Here is a 22,052-nt window from a genome sequence, read left to right as displayed (position 1 = left end):
TTAGACTTTTTTTTTTATTGCACAAAATGCTTCTGCCAGGAGGAGGCTTCTAGGGGAGTTGAAAAAACAATGTCACTGTGCATGAGGTCTAATTCTCATATTCAATTGTAATTCAGTGTAATGATTGTAATGTAAAAAAATTTTTATTCTCAGCCTATAAAAAAATGCATATAAAGGCCTTTTGATCAGGAAAGAATAAAACACAGTGGGGGTTATTTACTAAAATGGGAGAGTACAAAATCAGGTGCATAGAAACCAATCAACTTCCAGGTTTTATTGCTAAGGCTTAAAATGTTATTAAACCCAAGACCCTGTATTCATTAGATCTGGTCTCCCACAGTACACAAAATATGGAATTGCAAATATTTTAGTAAATATAAATTGCTAAATACCTTTTCTCATCAGCAGTTAGAGTAGTCTTGTGACTTCTATCAGTGTCCAGCAGAGCACTGGTTAAAGCTTGTAGGAGTTTTCATCCTTCCCTGACTGTCCTATGAGACTGCAGGACCCCTGATCTTCTGGCCCTGTGCTGATTACATGCACTCTCCCAAGAAAAAAAAAACTAGCCATTCACCAAACTGAGCAGGTTTATCTTGTCCCCAAGGCTCTGTTCTATCAGCAGATGGATTGGGGACAGTTAGAAGGGGAGTATCAGAGAAGACAAAAGCAAACATTTGTTTTACAGAATGTGTAGGATTAACCCCTTAGGTTCCACAGTGAATGTGACCAGTATGCTTTACTGCATATACAGATTGATTTACTGTTGTGGGTTTAGTAACACGTTAATTGAACGAACAGGTTAGGAGATTGGCTACCATGCACTGCTGCACCAGATTCTGTATTGTTTGTATTCCCCCATTCTTGACTATTATAACTTAATAGCTTATTTTGCTGTCTGGATCTCGTAGTTTTTTTTTTTTCTGAGGGTATTTTTTTAATTTAATTTTTTTTTTTTTTAAGGCTAATGAACGCTTGGCATCTGGTGAAATTACACAAGATGAATTCCTTGTTGTAGCGCATCAAATTAGGCAGCTTTTTCAGTACCAAGAGGATAAACACAGATGTGTGTACAGCAGCCCTACTGAAGAATCAAGCAAAGGTGGAGTGCGCAAAACACCCCTTCTTTCTAGTGCAGAGCTGACTTACTACCAGCATAAAGCCAAGCTTAGGAGAACTCAGGTACAGCATAATTTTATGGAACAAGACTTTATGGATTTACCTGATTTAGCCATGGATGAAATGGCCTCTATTGGTAGAGAAGAAGAGCTCAATGAAAGAATGTCCAGCAGCTTGTCTGAAATAAATGATCCGTTTCCAGAACGAGTGCATTGTCATTCCCCTATGCCTCAAACGCTTCTGCTTGAGGAAGACCTCCCTCGAGAAGATCATAGGAGACCTGATGATCGAGAACTGCTCAAAGGTATGCTTAGATTTAACTTTTTTTTTTTTTGGTAGTTCCTTTTATGTAGCAAAAGTTAGTCGGGTCATAATGGTTGACAAAATACAAAGTAATGTACTGAAAAGGCAGTCGTGTCTAGTATAATGGTAATGACCTGAAAATCAGCACGGTAATAACCAGATTCAATAGACATGGTAGTATTGAAGCCTATCCAAAAGAAAAAAACCATCATTAAGATGAATAATCCTTGGAATATAATAGGATCCAATGGTACTAGCAATATATGGAATGGCATACTCTGTGGTGAATGTATGCTAAACAAAAGGGAAAGGGGTGGGAACAAGGTAGGGAGTATATAATAGAGCAGGAAATGCTGCATCTTGGAGTCCAGGTGACACTTGATATGAGCTTGCATTTAATTTTAAACATTTTGTCATCTTGCTTGCATTTTTTTATTTCCATTTTTTTCTGTCTTAAATGTTTGTTTTTTTTTCACCTCTTCTGTAGGTTTAAGAGATGAATCATGGACATTATACAGTGAACAATATACTCTCAAAACATCCAGATATGATGAAAAAGAACAGGTGCCTTTTGTAGACAGTACAGACCTAGTCAGCAAAGAGAGTTCAAAACATGTTGGTTTACTTGAGGAGAGAAGACCACTGCATGAACTTCCAACACTGTTGCCTAATAGAGGTGAAGATGCTGGCAGTCAGGGTTTTGAAGACATGGACATTATGGACAGTAGAGAGAGTTCTCCAGTCAAGAGATTTGATAGTCCTTTAGTAAATCAAGCTGCAGGTCAACTTTTCGAAAACCTGAAAGGGCAACCGATGGACTTTGACCCTATGGGAAGCAATTTAGTTGATTCTCCAAGGTTTGATAATTCTGGACCACCAAATAACGCTCAGAGCCAGACATTGCAAAGATTTGAAGGTGTGCAAAATCAAATGGTTATTAATCCACTGATATGCAGTCAAAGAATAGAGGCTTCTCCAGGTCCACCTCTTGTTTCAACAAGATTTGATGGACCACAAGGACAGCAAATGGGATCTCAGATGTTTGATGGAATTCCTGGACAACCCATAGGTCCACCACGATTTGATGGAGTGCAGCCAGTGGGACCGCAGAGGTTTGAAGGCGGTATAGGACCAGGACCACAAAGATTTGATGGCGGGCTTGCACCACAAAATTTTGATGGCCCTCAACGATTTGACGGCACACAAAGATTTGAAGGACCTCAGAGATTTGATGGAGTAAGCCCACAAAGATTTGATGGGCCCCAAAGGTTTGATGGCAATTCTGGACCTCAGAGGTTTGATAGCAATTCGGGGCCTCAAAGGTTTGATGGACCTCAAAGATTTGAAGGACTGCCCAGGCCACAGCTACTCCAGCAGAGGTTTGAGGGGTCACAGGTTCCTCCCATGAGATTTGAGCAAACAATGACACAGCCAGTTATGTTTGATGGTGCTGGACAACCAATGGGCAATGTGAGGTTTGAAGTACCACATGGTCCTCGGTTTGATGGGCCACCTGGTCCTAGGTTTGATGGGCCACCTGGTCCTAGGTTTGATGGGCCTCTAGGTCCTAGGTTTGATGGGCCTCCAGGTACAAGGTTTGATGGCCCTCCTCAGGGTCCAAGATTTGATGCAAGTCAAGGTCCCAGGTTTGATCATGGTCCTGGTCCCCAAAGTTTATTGAGGTTTGATGGACCTATGGGACAGGCTGGGCCCCGATTTGACAATGTTCCTGTGAATAGATTTGAAAATCATCCTCCCCTTTTGCCAAGATATGAAGGTGTTCCTGGACAACCATGCACAAGATTTGATGGCCCTCCTGGACATCAAACTCCTCCTAGATTTGATGGCCCAGTGCACATGCAGCCTCGGTTTGATGCACCGATGCCACAACGATTTGATGGCCCCAATCAGCAGGCCAGATTTGATATGCCTATTGGTCCCCAAGGACCACGATTTGAAAATATAAATCCACCCATTGGACAGAATCCTCCACCCTTTGTCCAGACTGCTCCTTTTGCTGATCCCCAAAATGTGTTTCATGGACAGTCGCAAGGTATGCAATTTCAAAGACCTGAACAAAGATATGATGTGCCTCAAGGACCGGGATTTACTGGGCCCCCTGCTCCTGGAATGCAGATCTTTTCTAACCAGCTCCCTAGACCATCAGGACCTTATTTCGATGACAAAAATCCACAGGCACCTCCTTTTGGGAACTTCAACCTACCTGTTGCAAATCTGCCACCAAACCCTCCAGTAAGTAATTAGTGTAAACTTTGTCTCCATTTAGAAAATTAAAGGGTATGTTGGTAAAAAATGGTTATTCTTTACAAAGAGTTTTACTAAACTGTCCCATCACTTGCTCTGCTGATCCCTACTGTATTAAAAAGAAACGGCCACTTGGAGAATATTGTGTGCTCCCCCCACTGTACAATGGTTCTTCTGTTGGCCCTTCATCATAAGAGACAGTGTCTTAAGAGCCGAGATCAAACCATTAAGCAATAACAGGGGACCAGGCATCAGTTAAGAGATGAGGTAGTGCCGTAAATGCGTTTATAGCTCATCAGTTTAGAGTTGGCCATAAATGAGGAGGCTAGAATTGTTCACTCTGCTGTGGGGTGCTGTTGCCATTTTGCATACACAGATCATGACTGATTAGCTGCTTTCCTGCACACAGGAGTCGGAATGACGGCCCTGAATGTGGGAACACTCAGAGCTGTGCGCTTCCAGCTTCATACACACGAATGTTCCTTGATCTGCTCCCACTTACAGCCCTGAAGGCATTTGTTGTCCTGGGCTACCCCCAGCACTGCTGTGTTGTGTGGGGTTTTTTTTTTTTTTTTTTTCCCGTCAAATTTTTATTGTGTTTCTCTGCCTCCTCCTTGTAATGTCCTCTTGTGAGCTTCCAATGTTTTTTTTCCCTCCCCTCCCTGTTTGAAACAATTAGTACATGTTAGTTGCTGTCTTGTGCACTGCTGTGTGAACATTACAAATCCCGTAGTCCCTAAACTGTTTTTTTGACTAAGTGTCTCTTTTACGTTACTTTTTTAGCTAACTAGGTTGCAATATATGCTAAATTTTACAGACTGTCAAAACAAAGCCAATGTTTCTGATGTATACATTTATCAGTACAGTTTTTTTTAAGAATAATTTTTTCTTTTTCAGTTTCCCTCTATGGGTGCTATGGCTCAACCTACACCTTTTAATCAGGAGCCAATTATGGGCACAGCACAAGCACAGAATCCTGGATCATTTATACCGAACCAACCAAGTAAGTGGCTTGCACTGTGTATTAAAAAGAGAAAAAAATTTATATATATTATAATTTATTTTTTTTCAAACCTAACCCCGCCCTTCTGAACCCTAAGCGGTTTCCGGAAACGCACTACAGTCCATTTAATATTTCCTATGGGACACGTTCACATCCACGTTTTCACCCAGTGCCTTTTTTTTTTTTTTTTTTTTTTTTTTTTTTTTTTAAAGGGTCATGTACTTTTTTTTAAAAAAAAGTAGCATTTTTGGTTCTGTAGACTTCAATGGAAGTGCTGCAGAAAAGCTTGTAGTGCGTTTTTTGTTTTTTTTTTTGCATTTTTAAATTTGCTTGGCAACAAAAAATAGATTGTAAGCTTCAAGGAGCAGAGCCCTCCTATGCCTCTTGTATTGAACTGTATTGCTGTATTGTCTCCCGCTGTAAAGCGCTGAGCAAACTGTTGGCATTATATAAATCCTGTATAATATTTTGGCAAATGCAGGTACAAAAATGCAGTGCAGAAACGGGTCAACCACAAACAGCATAGATGTGAACACTATCCTTGGCTAATTTACACCAGTGGAATCGTCACATGGTGTGGGCTAATGTGCTGGTACAGCAAACTGCTGGTTTTTTTTTTTTTTATCTTCTAATACAGTCCAACTGTGTTGTAGTTTATTCCATTATGTTGCAATGAATGAATGCTTGCAACATTCCCAATGAAGTGTGATGTGAGCAAGGCCCTTTACAGAGCAAGCTTTATGTTGGGACTGTCATAGGCAGTGCTACCCAACAAGGCTGCTGTTTTTGAAGAGAAATCCTCTTACAAACATGTTAGCTGTTCTACCTGCTAAATATGTATTGCATGTGGATGGTTTGCCTGATTTTTGAAATGTCATCGTGGCCTGGCTAATTGTGCATATGACATGTGATGTTTGGTTTGTCCCATTTCTGAGGTGTCATAATGTAAATTTTTTTTTTTTTTTTTTTTTTCTTTTTTTTCTTTTTTTTCTTTTTTTTTAAAGCTGCCTCATTTCCTAACCCTGAAAATCACTTGGGTCAGTTGGATGTTAATGAATTATTTTCAAAGCTGCTTTCAACTGGAATCCTTAAAGTGTCGCAGTCTGAGCCATCTTCCTCTCGTAAGTTTACAAAATGCATTGCATGCCTCTGGATAAGTTGCTATTTCTTTCCTCACTTCCATAGATGCCTAAAGTTCCAAATCTAGGTGGGCTGATTTAAATAAAAATAGGGGCTAGACCAGTCTAGGATTGTGTGCCTGATCTTCTGTATAATTTCTGTTGCTGTGTGCCAAGTATCAGAGTCTCTAGGGAACAGTAAACAAATATATACTATACTAGCATATGAGAGTACACTTCACAGAAATTTGATTTTTTTTTTTTTTCTCAGACCAGGCAAACATTAGATCTTTCAAACGATGCCTACAGATAAATGTGACATACTTGAATAAAACACAGGGAACATTTTTCTTTGCATGAATATTTAGACTCGTGAATTTCATAATAAAAACATAGAAAACCAAATTGACACCCCCAAACCGGCATGGTTTTCTTTTCATACAGGCTTGCTTATTTATGAGTTATGTTTTATATTTACCAATAAATTAGGGTAAGCTGTTTTACTTGGTTTGATAAATGTACAAACTAGAGCTTTAATATAGTTAAAATGGAAGTAAACTTGATGGGGGAGGGGGGCTAGATGTAATATACAAGTATACACCAAAATCTTACAGGTTATGGCACTTGCCTACCTCCTGCTGTGCGGACCCATCATTGATGGGTCCAGGATCCTGGTCTTTTCTACATCCCCTGCCACCATCTTTGCTGCTGACTTTTCTGGGTCCCAAGGTGATCCTCTTAGGCTTTTGGGCAGCATGCTCACAGGAGATTAGTTGTTTGACACCCAGCTCTATGACATGCCAAGTAGGAGAAAACGTTTTTTTTCTTTTTTTTTTTTCCCCCTTTTTATAAGCAACTTTTTAATTCTGCTTTAAAGGATAAGTTCACCTTTTTATTATTTTGCAAGTTTAAATGTGCATTTATTTTTTTGCTTACAGGAGCCTGGAAAAGCATTGCACCAGTGATGAGTAGATCGCTGATCTATTGACAGGAAGAATCCATGAACTACCACAGTGCTGTGGTAGTTCATTGAAAACTACAAGCTGACAGCTGCTAAGGCTGTCGGGACTTGCGGTTCATTCATTCACAGAAAATCTGTTAATGAATGACGTGGGCGAAGTCCTGCATAGCTGCGCTGTTGTCAAATCTGACAGTACGGGGAGATTTCTCCCTGTACTATCTGTAGGGGGGGGGGGGGGGGTGGCGGCGATTGCGGCTATGGGAATATGTTACATGTTCCACCCTAAAACACTGGTGTAACGTTCCCAAAGGTGAACGTATCCTTTTTAAAGTGGTTGTAAACCTCAGACATGAAATATGAACAAAGCATATCCCTCTATAGTGTGTGCTTGTCTCAATCCAGAGCACTTGGTGTCATTTCTGTCTGCTGCCTTGTCCGTCTGTCTGCATGAATCACTTCTGACAAGTTTTCCTTACACCAACAGAAAAATGGTGAGGGGGAGGGACCTCCAGCTGATCGACAGCCTTAATTCTGTTCCTGTGTGCTGTTTCTGGGAAGGGGAGAGGGTAGCTTTCATTTCTTCCTTCTCACTGAGTTCTGCAGCATAGAACATCTGCTCTGTGCCCTCCTTCTTTTTTTCTTTTTTTTTTTTTTTCCCTGACCGCTCAGTTAAGCTTTATAAACTCTGCACTTTCACAGAATATAGAGAAGCCTACTGATAAATGGGTACAAGATGTGTTTTGTTTCATTTCTGTGTCACTTGAGGCCAGTCCCTTCACTGGTTATATGTAAGGGTTTACAACCACATTAATTAGAGATTTAAGATTGTACTGGGTTCAATGTCTTATCTTTGATTTCTGTCATTAGAAACCGAGACACCCAGTCAGCCTGCAACTGAGGAGGAGGAAGAGGAACCGGTCGAAGAACACGAGATTCCTGATCTTACCAGCTTTGTCATAGAAGATATGAAACAGTACGTCTAACTTAGATTGGTGTATTGGTAATGACTGTGAAAGCATTGATTATATCTAAAGGGAAACGGACATGCCAGAAATGAGATGCTATTGCACAGCTTATTTTTTGGCCTCTTTCACACGGGCGTTCCTGCCTTTTTTTTTTTTTTTTTCTTTTTTTTTCATTTGTCCATTTACTGATGGAAAACAGGACACCTGTGTATTTCTATGGACTAGCGGATGTAAACAGATGATTATCTGTTTACATAGGTTAATGTCCATATCTGTTAACATGTTTTTTTTCTATTTTTTTTTAATGGAAGAAAACCGTTAAAAAAAAAAACAAAAAACCCTATTTTTCTTTAGAAAAAAAAAACAAATGGATGTAAACGGATGAGTTGGAATCTTAAACTCAATAATATGTAATGGCACTATAAAACGGCACAATTTTGATTCACAAAAAATGTATTGGGGTAAATGAAATGAGGGTAAATCTTCCCATGGAGTCAGATACTTGTATATAACCTGCAGTATGGCTTTCAGTATGGGATATTTTGTTTTCTAAAGGAAAAAAAGTTGCAAGACACTGCAGGTGTGTGAAATGCAATAGTCTCTCTGTGAATGTCGATCCGTTTTGTAGTTAATGATATTTCTCTTTTCAGACGCTTTGACTGTGTTATAACCCGCCTGTACACTGGCATCCAGTGCTATTCATGTGGGATGAGGTTTACAAAGTCACAAACCGACGTATATGCGGACCATTTAGATTGGCATTACCGGCAAAACAGGACAGAAAAAGATGTGAGCAGGAAAATAACACACAGGAGATGGTATTACAACTTAACAGTAAGTTATATTCTGGATACAATTTGGCTTTGGTAGCTTCCTAGTGAAATGTCAAAAATGCTTTAAAAAATGTATTGATCTATGGCAGTGGTTCTCAACCTTCCTAATGCCGCGACCCTTTAATACAGTTCCTCATGTTGTGGTGACCCCCAACCATAAAATTATTTACCCAGTAATTATAATTCATGAGTGTCGTTTTACCTCCAATACTGCTGCTTTTAACACAGTAGCTGCTCTCTACACAGTAGCTGCTCTTTACGCATCGGAAATGTGTTTTCTGATGGTCTTAGGGGACCCCTGTGAAAGTGTCGTTTGACCCCCAAAGGGGTCGCGACCCCCAGGTTGAGAACCACTGATCTAGGGTTTGGCAAGGATTTAGATGGAAGAGGTGACTCAAAGCAGAACTAAACCCTCCTATTGGCTGAGAATGGTGCCATCTAAGTCCTGGTTCACATCTATACATCTTTTAGTGCTTTTTGTAGAAATGCACTACATTCCATTTAACATGGTTTCCTATGGGACACGTTCACATCTAGGCATTTCTCAGCCGCTGTGTTTTTGGAAAGTCAGACTTTTTTAAATGCAAAACAGTGTTTTTGGTTCAGTATACTTCAATGGAGACATTGCAGAAAATGCATTTTTGGTGCATTAATCTGCCCAGCAACACGTTGGCCAACAAAATAAAAGTATAAACACAAAATGCATCAAACACCGCAAAAAGCGCTGCAGAAATGGACAAACCGCCAACTGCATTGCTTTGAACCAAGCCTTTAGCCTGTATTTAGCGCTTCCATTGCTTTTGGTATTGTATGTGACCAACAGTGACACCAACGTTTGGATTGCTTGAAAGAGCTGACATAAGCACACTGATAACATAGACCGTTATTACCCGAAATTTGCCTTTGAATGTACTAGCAGGAAGAATGTAAATGAAAACTATGCAGAAAACAGTGCAGTTTAAGGATTTAGTAAAGTATTGCGCATTGGTTTAGGAAAATGTTAAATCAATGGTTTTAGTTCTGCTAACCACTTCAACCCCTTAGGGCAAGGGTTTCCAAACCTTCTAAAAGGGCCAGTTTACTGTCCTGAAATATTGTGAGGGGCCAGACTGTGGCAGTGGGCGTTTACAATTTATTGAATTGGGGAGTAAATGGTGCCCCTTCATTGGTGTCAGTGGGAGGAACCGTGCCCCATCATTGATCTAAGTGGGAAGAGTAGTGCCTCCTCATTGGTATCGGTGAGAGGAATGGTGCCCCAGCTTTGTCAGTGGGAGAAATAGTGCCCCATCCTTGGTATCCGTGAGAGAAATGGTGTCCTCCATCGTTGGTGTCAGTGGAAGGAATCGTGCCTCATTGTTGCAGTTAATAGGAAGTATATTGCTCTCATTGGTGTCAGTGGGAGGAACAGTACCCCATTATTGGTGTCAGTGGGAGGAACAGTACCCCATTATTGGTGTCAGTGGGAGGAACAGTACCCCATTATTGGTGTCAGTGGGAGGAACAGTACCCCATTATTGGTGTCAGTGGGAGTAGTGGTGCCTCCTTGTCAGTGGGGAGGAATAGTGCCCCAAGGGCCAGATAAAATCACGTAAAGGGCCACATACCAGTGTGTCCAGGTTGAAGCCGTTATACCAGGATGATGCCTGTATCAAATATTTCAGCCAGCGATTAGCTTTCATGTAGGAGTAATCTGACTAGCTATACAGCTACTTGCTCACTTCCACAGCGCACAGAGGAGCCCCGCCATTCTGCCGCCACTGCCTTTACTGGGCTCTCACATGCAATGGGGGAGCCCATTACTGCCACCACTTGGTGCATTTCTGTTCTGAGATGGGAGGAATGTACTTGTGGTTAAAGTTTTTTGCTAATAAGAACAGGACTTGCATTGACTGGAGCTTGATAAAGGTGTGACATTCCCATTTTTTTTATTTATTTTTTTCTAGGATTGGATAGAGTTTGAGGAAATTGCAGATCTGGAGGAAAGGGCTAAAAGCCAGTTTTTTGAGAAAGTCCATGAAGAGGTCATATTAAAAACTCAGGAAGCTGCTAAGGAGAAAGAATTTCAGAGTGTTCCGGCTGGTCCTGCTGGAGCTGACGAGGTAACATTGCTGGGCTGCGGTAGTAGAGAAGTTATATGATCATAATTTTTTCACTGTGGAACTTTGATTTCTTTGTCATGTGTTTAGTGTCCACCTCAATTTTTTCTTACAGTCCTCTGGTGATATCGGATGTTTTCATGGTACTGTGTTCAGGTATTGGGGTATGTAAGTTCCATTAACTTAATGCTGTTTTTTGTTCTTCATCCTTCAGATTTGTGAAATCTGCCAGGAGCAGTTTGAACAGTATTGGGATGAGGAAGAGGAGGAGTGGCATCTGAAAAATGCTATGCGTGTAAATGACAAGGTATGACATCACTAACGGCCACCATTGGAGTACTCTAGACTTTAACACACTGGAAATCAGATCTGATTGTGGATAGTCCTGCATTTCTACATAGATCACAACGATGTAGGCAAGAAGGGTGAAGGGATAGGTTGTTTCTTGTTTTTTTGTTTGGGGGGGGGGGGGTGATTGGGGTTTGTGTTTTTTTGTTTTTTGAACGTCAGACCAAAGAGCCCAAAATCTTCTTGTCAAACAAAGTGCTTTTGATTTGGGAGCATGCGTGAAGTGAAACCAGAGCTGCACTTGAATAGAAATGGCTACAGAGTTTAACCAGAATGCCCATCAACATGAGCCCCATATCTCTTTCCATCAGTAATCTGCTGCTCTGCAACAGATTGCTGAGCCATGTGAATTAGCACATCAGGTGGTAGTTACTCCACTCCTGAGTTGCCTTGCTCCCTTTTTTTTTTTTTTGCTTGGAGGAGGAAGTGAATTTCTGCATCTTTCTTTGCAATAATAGACTGCATGTAGAGATAAATATAGTGCTCTCCCCTTTATTGTGCGAGTATGTTTTTAGCTAAGGCATGTTGACAGTTCTGACAGTTGATTGAAAAGTACTCATTGCAAAGTGCATTTCCAGTTTGTTATTCCTTGGTTTACTTTCAGGAACAACTCCAGGGGAAAACCGGGTGATAAATCTCTGGATGTGTAATGCCACCTCCTGGATTGCTGTCTGTAATTTTCACTCTTCAGGATTTGTGTAACTCTCCTGCACAGCATCTGCTGCTTGTAAAATTAGAATGCTTTATATTCTGTGAATGGACAAGGGAAAGAAGGGGCCGACAGTGCAGTCTTTTAAGAGCAGATTTTATTTCTTTTAATACTAAATGGTTTTGATTTTTTTCTGTTTTTTTTTCAGATTTATCACCCTTCCTGTTATGAAGACTATAAAAATGTAAGTATTTAGTGAGGTCTTGAATCCTCATAAGATCTCACAGGCAGGGCATGCCTAAGTCACTTGTTTTGTAACGGTATTGCCTCCTATTTGTTTAACCTCTTGGTGCCGGCACCTCACGGCCCTTTAAGGGTTTTAGTTGGCGGGGTTTTAGGTTCATGTGACCGCTGTGATTTGCCATCACGGCGGTCACATGATCGGGAAAGGTACTGATTGAAAGAGGAGATTGGGACCTTTCCTTGAATACCGGACATGTGTTCTGGAGGCGCGTGCTCTCTGCACATGTTTTTCTTTTATGCAAATGTGCGGCCGCTCGGCGTCAAGGCCCAAATGCCGGGAGGCAGCACATTTGCGTGAATCCGGCGGCAAGAGGTTAAAGTGCTGCACAAATTGTTGGTGCTGTATATGCCCTCCTATATTTGGGTTCCAGTTAGTGCATACTGAAAGCAGAACTCCATGGGTTTTAGTCTACAGTAGTTAGAGGTGTTCCCCTAGGGTGGTACTATTGAAACTGAAAAGCTACAATATGTGCCATGTCCTAGACTCAATAGATATCAAAGAAGCGTGCAAAATGGACTTTATAGGCATGTAACCTCACAACCAATGTTTATAAAATGTAATCTTTTACAACGGAATGATTAAAACTAAAGGGTATACACAATCCTGCATAACAGTAAATGGTGCATCATTGTAGGGCACAATAATACATGCTGGCCTGGTATCTATTATTGTGACCTACAATGATGAGCTATTTACTGTATATTTCATAAACATTGGTTGTCAGGTTCCGTGCCTATAAAGTCCATGTTTGCACACTGCTTTGATATCTGTAGTCTGCAGTGATGGGATTTTGATACTGACTCCTCTGGTGGCCCGCTAAAATCATAATGCTGGAAGCATTACATGGGCTTTCTAGTGTGTTCATTGTGATTGGCTGTCAGCAATCACATGATTGGGAACCCACACATTGGATCAATGTGTTTGTGCATTTGGATGTTTATCATTGTAGTCCATTAATAATTTTCTCCTTTCACCAGATATATTGTAATTCTGCCATTCGTTTCTCTTAACTGACCACACCAAATATAGAAGCTGATCTGTGCTGGCATGGTCTGGTGGTTCTGTTTAGGGATGTCTTGAGGCACAATGTGCCTGTATTTCTCTGGAGTGATGACATTAGCCTTGCTGTAAAGCGCAGCACAGTGACTAAATGGTTAGCACTTCCGCCTGGCAGTACTAGGGTTGTTGGTTCGAATCCCAACCACGGCACCACCTGCCTGGAGTTTGCATGTTCTCCCTGTGCCTGCGTGGGTACTCCGGTTTCCTCCCACACCTCAAAGACATGCTGGTAGATTAATTGGCTCCTGTCTAAATTGTCCCTAGTATGTGTATGTATGAATGTGAGTTAGAGACCTTCGATTGTACGCTCCTTGAGGGTTAGGGACTGATGTGAATGTACAATATATATGTAAAGCTCTGCGTAAATTGACAGCACTGTATATGTACCTGAAATAAATAAATTTAAAGCTGGCCATAAATGGATCGAAATTTGGCTGGCTCAGCTAAGCAAACTGGCTGGACAAACTTCGATCCATGTTTAGCTGCTCCCGCTTGACAGATGTCTATCTCAAGAATTGATTTCTGTTGGACAGACTTGGAAATCTCAATCAGCGGCTGCAGCCTTCAAACTATGTATTTGAACAGGGGAAGAGTCCCTCTGTCAGAATACAGTGTCTCAGCAAGGAGGATTCCTCCATCCACCTCACTTGTGTGGATAGCAGACTTCCCAACCCCGATCAACCCCGTGTTTATATATGTGCTAAATACTGCGACTGTATGAAATTGGTTCATTTTCTTGCTCTTTTCTTTTAGACTTCTTCCTTCTTGGACTCCACACCATCTCCAAGTAAAGCACTCCTGGAAAATCCACTGAGTGCCATGCTAAGTTTGGTTAAGGAAGAAGCCACAGACACTACCGACGTTGCACTCAAAATCAAGGAAGAGCCTACAGAGGACAGACCCTGTAGTAAGGGCGAAAGCATACCTCTGTTAACAGAGATCAAATTGGAATCCACCAATCCCGAGTAGAAGCTGCTGCCATAAGACTTTCTGTTTGTAGATTAGAAATGTCTACTAAATGTGAGCTGGGGGCGGGGCCTCTAGTTCTTTTTGTTACTAAATACATTTTTGTATTTGTATTTCCATAATGCTGACACAGTTTCATGTGTAACTTTGACGGATGTGCGCAGATAGCAGAATGACCTTGTACAATAAGCTGTTTGTAAAAAAGAATTTCCACATGGCTGTAAATTATAAATAAAAATATTTTTGCTATACCTGGAGTGTGAGGTTTCTGCACACCATACAGAGGTTTGAGAATAAAGTGCTTTACTTGTCTGTGGTTGACAAATGTATTTGGAAACTTTTTTTTTTTTTTTTGAGTAACAAAGATGAATTCTGTCATTGGTTTTCCTATATTGCATGATGGACTAATAGCTGGTTGGTTTAACATTTTCTTCTTTAATACATTTTATAAACCTTCTCAAATTCACTAATAAGATCCAGGTAAATGATTAAATGGAAGTATTTGTGCCCAGGACAAAGCACATCAATACTCGGAGGAGACCTATTAAGTTCATCACACCTGTATATATTTCAGAAAGCTACTTTTAAGGTTCTGGATGAGTGACCTGAATTTTTTTTTTTCCCCATTTTTTGTTTTTTCCAGTGTTCTACTTTAAAGTGCATTAGATGCAAAGTATAAAACTGTGTTTAAGGTTAATAAAAAATAAACCCATTGAACCAAACTAAGCTTGTATTGTTTGTTTATTTTCAGTGGTGGTTGGAGTCGCTGTTGTGAGGAACTGTTGTAATTAACCCCTGGGCACCAGCTTCTGCTGACCCTTTAACCGCTTGCCCACTGCCCTATAGCAGAAATACTGTGGCAGGGCTGCACAAACTCATGCGTGTGTGTATACGTGATTTTGCACTTCATGGTAGGAAATGGTCGCTTGACCTATCCGCGCCGCCATTGGCGACTTCAGCAGTTGATCACGGTCCCGGCTGGAGATTCCCTGCAAGCACCCGGCAATCGACGAGTATCACTGACTGGGGAGAGGTCTGTATGTAAACAATACAGATCTCTCCCCTGTCAGCGCGCTGCTTTGTAATGCTCTGCTATGCAAAGCCAGTGTGCTTACACTGTAAAACAGCACACAGTTAACGCTTTGCCCCAGATGTTAACCTCTTCCTGGTTTTTAGTTGCACCGACCACTGTATTAGTGTCACTGGAGATGTCAGTGGAAGTTAGTTTCCCCCCTACCAGTGGTGTATTTAGGTTTTGTGCTGCCCTAGGCAACACAAAAATTATAACTTAATTTGATTTTTCTACTGGATATGTTTAATAGCAAAAACTCAAATATATATTTTTTTTCTCAATTACCGTTCTTTTTCCTTATAGCGAAAAAATAACAGCACAGGCGATCAAATACCACCAAAAGAAAGCTCCATTTGTGGGAAAAGGACAAATTTCATTTGGGTGCAGCGCTGCATGACCGTGCAATTGTCAGTTAAATTAACACAGTGCTGCATTGCATAAAATGGCCTGGTCAGGAAATGGAGGGAATCCTCTGGAAGGCAAGTGGTTAAAGGGTTCTGAAAAGAGTTCCTGATCATAGGACTGCTGACATTTGGCTTTTTCAGCACATGATCGGGAGTTCTGCCCACCAATTCCCAGTTGTAAATGGTGACTGAGAGCTGTTGTTGACTTTTGTTTTTGAGTCTAGGCACGATTGCGCAAATGTCTGCCACATCAGTGGCTGTGAATAGTCACAAATAGGTCACTTGGCAATACGACAGGCTGATGATGGTGACAGTTAGTCACACACCTGCCATTCCAGTTGCAGGAATTAGCTTTGTGTTGCTGGAAATCACAGGGTGTGCTAATCTCTCTGTACTGTAATATTTCCAGATGTGAGGTGCCCCTCAGATCACAGTACTCCTTGTCAATATTTGCCTTTTTGCTTCTATCTGCCGAAGGGTGGAGTTGTCTTTTGTATAGGTATGATATAGGGTCAGTATTCACTTCCTGGACTGATTCTGAGACCATACAATCATGTAAATCCTGGTGTATGGTGCAGGTCATGGCTGTGTATGAACATTTCTGACACAGTATAACCCCTACTACAGTGTTAAGTTTTAGTCTAATCGCTGGGGTGGAGAAGAATAAAGCCCATCCATAAATGGATCGAATCTCAGCTGGTTCAGAAGAGGCCTGGACTGAGCTTTGATCCAACTAGGGGCAGGCTGGTTATACTGAAGTCGATCCTTTTGTCAAATTCAGTACAACCAGCCTGTTGCGTTTTTTTTTTTTTTTTTTTTTTGTGCATGTGATTTATTGTTGGTGGCTTTAGCCACCAGCAGTGATTATTATTATTATTATTATACAGTATTTATAAAGCGCCAATAGTTCGCTCAGCGCTGTACATTACAAATTGATTGTGTTCTGTCGGCAGCGAAGGCTCCTTCCTGGCAGAACACAATAGAGCTGTGGGTGAGATTCCTGCATAAACACGGACTATGTTGATGGGGGAAATTAACTGATTTTCTTTCCTGCAACTGGTGGTTGCCTAGGCAAGACTGGTCATCAGTTTGCTGCTGCCTTGGGCAAGCCCTAGATTATATTTTCTTTGCTGCAAAGTCCCTACATTGGAGTGGAAGGGCTGCTCAGTACCTGCCTTACCTTTAACCACTTCCTGTCCGGCCCATGTATTTAAATGGCTGCACGGGAGCAGTGCAGGGGTGGGTTGCCGTTCATAAACGGCGCCTGCCATTTTAGCCTGTGCGCGCGGCACCGTGAGCCAGTGCCCACTGTGTCCGAACACCGATCGCTGTACGGGACCGCTGTGTGAGGTCCCGATCATGTGATCACTGATTAGCCAATCAGTGATCACATGAATAGTAGTAAGCAAGATGTCACTTCTGACCTCATTGCTTACTACTAGTGAAATTTGTGAATGATCACAGCGTTCACATGGTACATGGCTGTTGTGAATAGCCTTGTACCATGTGACAAGCTGTGACCAATCACGGCTCGCACAGTATTTCTCACTGGCTGCAAGAATGCAGCCAGAGAGAAAGAGAAATGATTGCTTTTACAGCCTTTATGGGTATAAAAGCAATCCGTGTAAAAAAAGAAAAAAAAAAATCGCCCCCACAAGTAATACAGTGGCACTGTACTGCTAGGGTGACAGTATGTTAAAAAAAATATAAAAATTTTTGAAATATAATTGGTTATAAACTAATTTGGGTTTTTTTTTACTAAAAAGATAAATTTTGGCCAAGATTTATGTAAGATTATTTATTTGCAAAATTTTATAACAAACCCTTTTTTTCCAAAATGTATGGACTTTCATTTATATAGCAAAAAATAAAAATCCCAGTGGTGAATAAATACCACCAAAATAAAGTTTTATCTGTCTCAAAAAAATGCTTCCTGTACAGGAAGGGGGTAAAAGTGTCCGGACTTGAAGTGGTTAACGAGTAGTGTAAAAAAAAAAACAAAAAAAAAAAAAACCTATACTCTCCTTCCTGCTCACACCAACTCTAAGGCAGGCCATAGATGATGTGATTTTGTTTTCTTTCTGTGTTGATGAGGGGAGAACAGTGATAATTGCTAGCGGTAATAGCCGCTAGCTATCGCATCCTAAAAATGTTGACATGCTTGTTGAAATCAGCCATGCCCATACATGAATTGAATCTGAGCCAGTCCCTGCTGAGATTTGAACCATCTGGTTTCAGAAAGAAAGAAGTGATTACATAACAGCGCTGAGCAAACTGTTGGCGCTATATAAATCCTGTATAATAACTGCCAATCTCTCAGTTCTTGGTCTACTCCAAGTGGAGAGTAGTGACCGTCGGTCACAAAAATAAATGTAAGAGGAGTATGGTAAAAAAAAAAAAAAAAAAAAAAGCTTTGGCCATACTTTTTTTTTTTTTATCCAATCCAGAACATGGTTCTAAGATTAATTGGCCTTGCCCCAGTTCAGCAAAGCATGTCCATCCCTGAAGAAAGGGACAGGGATCTTCTCCCTTTATTATCCCAGCATTGGTCTTAAAATTAACCCCCGTAATTGTTGTCGGTGGCAGTAAAATGAATCCCCTGTATTGATGTCAGGGGATGCAATAATAGTCTCCAGCATAGGTGTCAGTGGCAGCAGTAATTTCCCTCCTATTGGTGTCAGTGGGTGCAATAACGCCTGCCATTGGTGTTGGACTTAACATGAGCTCTTATCAAATGTACAGTCCTCGCCAAAAGTTTTGAGAATGACTCAAATATTAATTTACCTGCAAGGAAACGCGTAGTCATCATTGCTTCGCACAAAAAGGGATTCACGGGCAAGGATATTGCTGCCACTGAGATTGCACCCAACCATTTATTGTATCATCAAGAACTTCAAGGAGAGAGGTTCAATTGTTTTGAAGAAGGCTTCAGGGCGTCCAAGAAAATCCAGCAAGCACCAGGACCGTCTCCCGAAGTGGATTCAGCTGCAGGATAAGGGCACCACCAGTGCAGAGCTTGCTCAGGAATGGCAGCAGGGAGGTTTGAGTGCATCTGTACACATAGTGAGAAGACTTTTGAAGGGTGGCCTGGTGTCAAGAAGGGCAGCAAAGAAGCCACTTCTCTCCAGGAAAAACATCAGGAACAGACTGATATTCTGCACAAGGAACAGCTGAGGACTGGGGTAAAGTCATTTTCTGTGATGAATCCCCTTTCTGATTGTTTAGGGCAGGGGTGTCAAACAATGCTTTACTGTTGGCATGACACAGGACTGATGGCAGCGCTCACCTTTTCTTCTCCGGAAAAGGTTTTTATTCTTCCTGATGCCCTAAACCACAGGTATCAAACTGGCGGCCCTCCAGCTGTTAAGAAACTACAAATCCCATCATGCCTCTGCCTTTGGGAGTCATGCTTGTAACTTTCAATCTTGCATTTCATCATGGGACTTGTAGTTTGCCAACAGCTTGAGGGCCACCAGTTTGACACCCGTTGTTTAGGGCATCAGGAAGAAAAAAAAAACCTTTTTCCGGAGAAGAAAAGGTGAGCGCTACCATCAGTCCTGTATCATGCCAACAGTAAAGCATCCTGAGACCATTCGTGTGTGGGGTTGCTTCTCAGCCAAGGGAGTGGGCTCACTCACGAATGAATAAAGAATGGTACAAAAACATCCTCCAAGAGCAACTTCTCCCAACCATCCAACAACAGTTGGGTGATGAACAATGCCTTTTCCAGCACGATGGAGCACCTTGCCATAAGGAAAAAGTGATAACTAAGTGGCTTGGGGAACAAAATATGGACATTTTGGGTCCATGGCCAGGAAACTCCCCAGACCTTAAATATAAAACATTATTCTGGAATTGTTCAACAATTGTTTGACACAGCTTTTCACAGATTGTGAACTTCTGTCCAGCTTTACTTCAAAGACACTGACTCTCTAATGCCCCGTACACACAATGAGAATATCGGACAAACGATCGGCCGTTGATTTTCGCCTACTATTCTCACATCGAAAGTGAAAAGGTCACTAAAGACCTTTCACATCAATGATCACCTCTGCACCCCCTCTTACATCACTGATCACCTTTGCACCCCCTCCATCACTGATCACCTCTCCACCCCCTCTTACGTCACTGATCACCTCTGCACCCCCTCTTACGTCACTGATCACCTCTCCACCCCCTCTTACGTCACTGATCACCGCTCCACCCCCTCTTACGTCACTGATCACCTCTCCACCCCCTCTTACGTCACTGATCACCTCTGCACCCCCTCTTACGTCACTGATCACCTCTGCACCCCCTCTTACGTCACTGATCACCTCTCCACCCCCTCTTACATCACTGATCACTTCTGCACCCCCTCTTACATCACTGATCACCTCTGCACCCCCTTACATCACTGATCACCTCTGCACCCCCTCTTACATCACTGATCACCTCTCCACCCCCTCTTACATCACTGATCACCTCTGCACCCCCTCTTACATCACTGATCACCTCTGCACCCCCTTACATCACTGATCACCTCTGCACCCCCTCTTACATCACTGATCACCTCTCCGCTCCCTCTTACATCACTGATCAATTCTGCACCCCCTCTTACATCACTGATCACCTCTGCACCCCCTTACATCACTGATCACCTCTGCACCCCCTCTTACGTCACTGATCACCTCTCCACTCCCTCTTACGTCACTGATCACCTCTGCACCCCCTCTTACGTCACTGATCACCTCTCCACACCCTCTTACGTCACTGATCACCTCTCCACACCCTCTTACGTCACTGATCACCTCTCCACTCCCTCTTACGTCACTGATCACCTCTCCACTCCCTCTTACGTCACTGATCACCTCTCCACCCCCTCTTACGTCACTGATCACCTCTCCATCCCCTCTTACGTCACTGATCACCTCTCCACACCCTCTTACGTCACTGCTCACCTCTCCACACCCTCTTACGTCACTGATCACCTCTCCACCTCCTCTTACGTCAATGATCACCTCTCCACTCCCTCTTACGTCACTGATCACCTCTCCACTCCCTCTTACGTCACTGATCACCTCTGCACCCCCTCTTACGTCACTGATCACCTCTGCACTCCCTCTTACGTCACTGATCACCTCTCCACTCCCTCTTACGTCACTGATCACCTCTGCACTCCCTCTTACGTCACTGATCACCTCCGCACCCCCTCTTACGTCACTGATCACCTCTCCACACCCTCTTACGTCACTGATCACCTCTCCACTCCCTCTTACGTCACTGATCACCTCTCCACCCCCTCTTACGTCACTGATCACCTCTCCACCCCCTCTTACGTCACTGATCACCTCTCCACCCCCTCTTACATCACTGATCACCTCTCCACCCCCTCTTACGTCACTGATAACCTCTCCACCGCCTCTTACGTCACTGATCACCTCTCCACCGCCTCTTACGTCACTGATCACCTCTCCACCGCCTCTTACGTCACTGATCACCTCCGCACCCCCTCTTACGTCACTGATCACCTCTCCACACCCTCTTACGTCACTGATCACCTCCGCACCCCCTCTTACGTCACTGATCACCTCTCCACACCCTCTTACGTCACTGATCACCTCTCCACCGCCTCTTACGTCACTGATCACCTCTCCACACCCTCTTACGTCACTGATCACCTCCGCACCCCCTCTTACGTCACTGATCACCTCTCCACCCCCTCTTACGTCACTGATCACCTCTGCACTCCCTCTTACGTCACTGATCACCTCTGTACCCCCTCTTACGTCACTGATCACCTTTGTACCCCCTCTTACGTCACTGATCACCTTTGTACCCCCTCTTACGTCACTGATCACCTCTGTACCCCCTCTTACGTCACTGATCACCTCTCCACCCCCTCTTAGGTCACTGATCACCTCTGTACCCCCTCTTACGCCACTGATCACCTCTCCACCCCCTCTTACGTCACTGATCACCTCTGCACCCCCTCTTACGTCACTGATCACCTCTGTACCCCCTCTTACGTCACTGATCACCTCTCCACCCCCTCTTACGTCACTGATCACCTCTGTACCCCCTCTTACGTCACTGATCACCTCTCCACCCCCTCTTACGTCACTGATCACCTCTGTACCCCCTCTTACGTCACTGATCACCTCTCCACCCCCTCTTACATCACTGATCACCTATTGTGGTAAGTGTTGGGGCAGGGCTCTGGCTATTTTATTCATTTTATAATTTATATGTTATATCTCTCTCTAATGGCATTGTAAATATTGATGGTTAGTTTATGAGATTTTGGCCCCTCCTACTATCCTGAGACTGCCCAACCCGGGTAGGGAGGGCTTATTTTTAGTCCAGAGATATGGGTATATATAGGAGGGTGCACGTATGGTTCAGTTAGCTCTGAGGAAGAAGGGACTCCCTTCGAAACGCGTCAGCTGTACTGAAAACCTATTCCCCGGATGGGACTCATGTTATCTTCAAGTCCCTGAGAGGACTTACATGCCTGATTTTATTCGCTGTTTGTGAGTATGTTTTTTACAAGTAATAAATTTTGGTCGCTGAGGTAATGCGCAAGGCTGGTGCGCTTCTTGTTTTTTATT

At 42.6% G+C, this 22,052-nt stretch overlaps 1 protein-coding gene across 1 annotated transcript in view; it reads left to right on the top strand.

Moving 5' to 3' along the window:
- PCF11 (PCF11 cleavage and polyadenylation factor subunit) overlaps positions 1–14,708 on the top strand; it is a 31,092-nt gene extending 16,384 nt beyond the window's left edge. The window contains exons 7-16 of the mRNA XM_089676773.1: positions 961–1,420; positions 1,907–3,672; positions 4,582–4,687; positions 5,692–5,808; positions 7,634–7,739; positions 8,382–8,565; positions 10,508–10,663; positions 10,875–10,967; positions 11,866–11,901; positions 13,774–14,708. Of these exons, the coding sequence (XP_089532899.1) occupies positions 961–1,420; positions 1,907–3,672; positions 4,582–4,687; positions 5,692–5,808; positions 7,634–7,739; positions 8,382–8,565; positions 10,508–10,663; positions 10,875–10,967; positions 11,866–11,901; positions 13,774–13,989 (3,240 nt within the window). The 3' untranslated portion in view covers positions 13,990–14,708. The remainder of the gene's footprint in view (positions 1–960; positions 1,421–1,906; positions 3,673–4,581; positions 4,688–5,691; positions 5,809–7,633; positions 7,740–8,381; positions 8,566–10,507; positions 10,664–10,874; positions 10,968–11,865; positions 11,902–13,773) is intronic.
- The last annotated feature ends 7,344 nt before the right edge of the window (positions 14,709–22,052 follow it).

Source organism: Staurois parvus, unplaced genomic scaffold (genome assembly GCF_062004578.1).
Source record: "Staurois parvus isolate SC_StPar_1 unplaced genomic scaffold, SC_StPar_1.0 ptg000173l, whole genome shotgun sequence".
In the NCBI taxonomy this organism is placed as follows: Eukaryota; Metazoa; Chordata; class Amphibia; order Anura; family Ranidae; genus Staurois; species Staurois parvus.
This window is presented reverse-complemented; position numbering and strand designations above follow the sequence as displayed.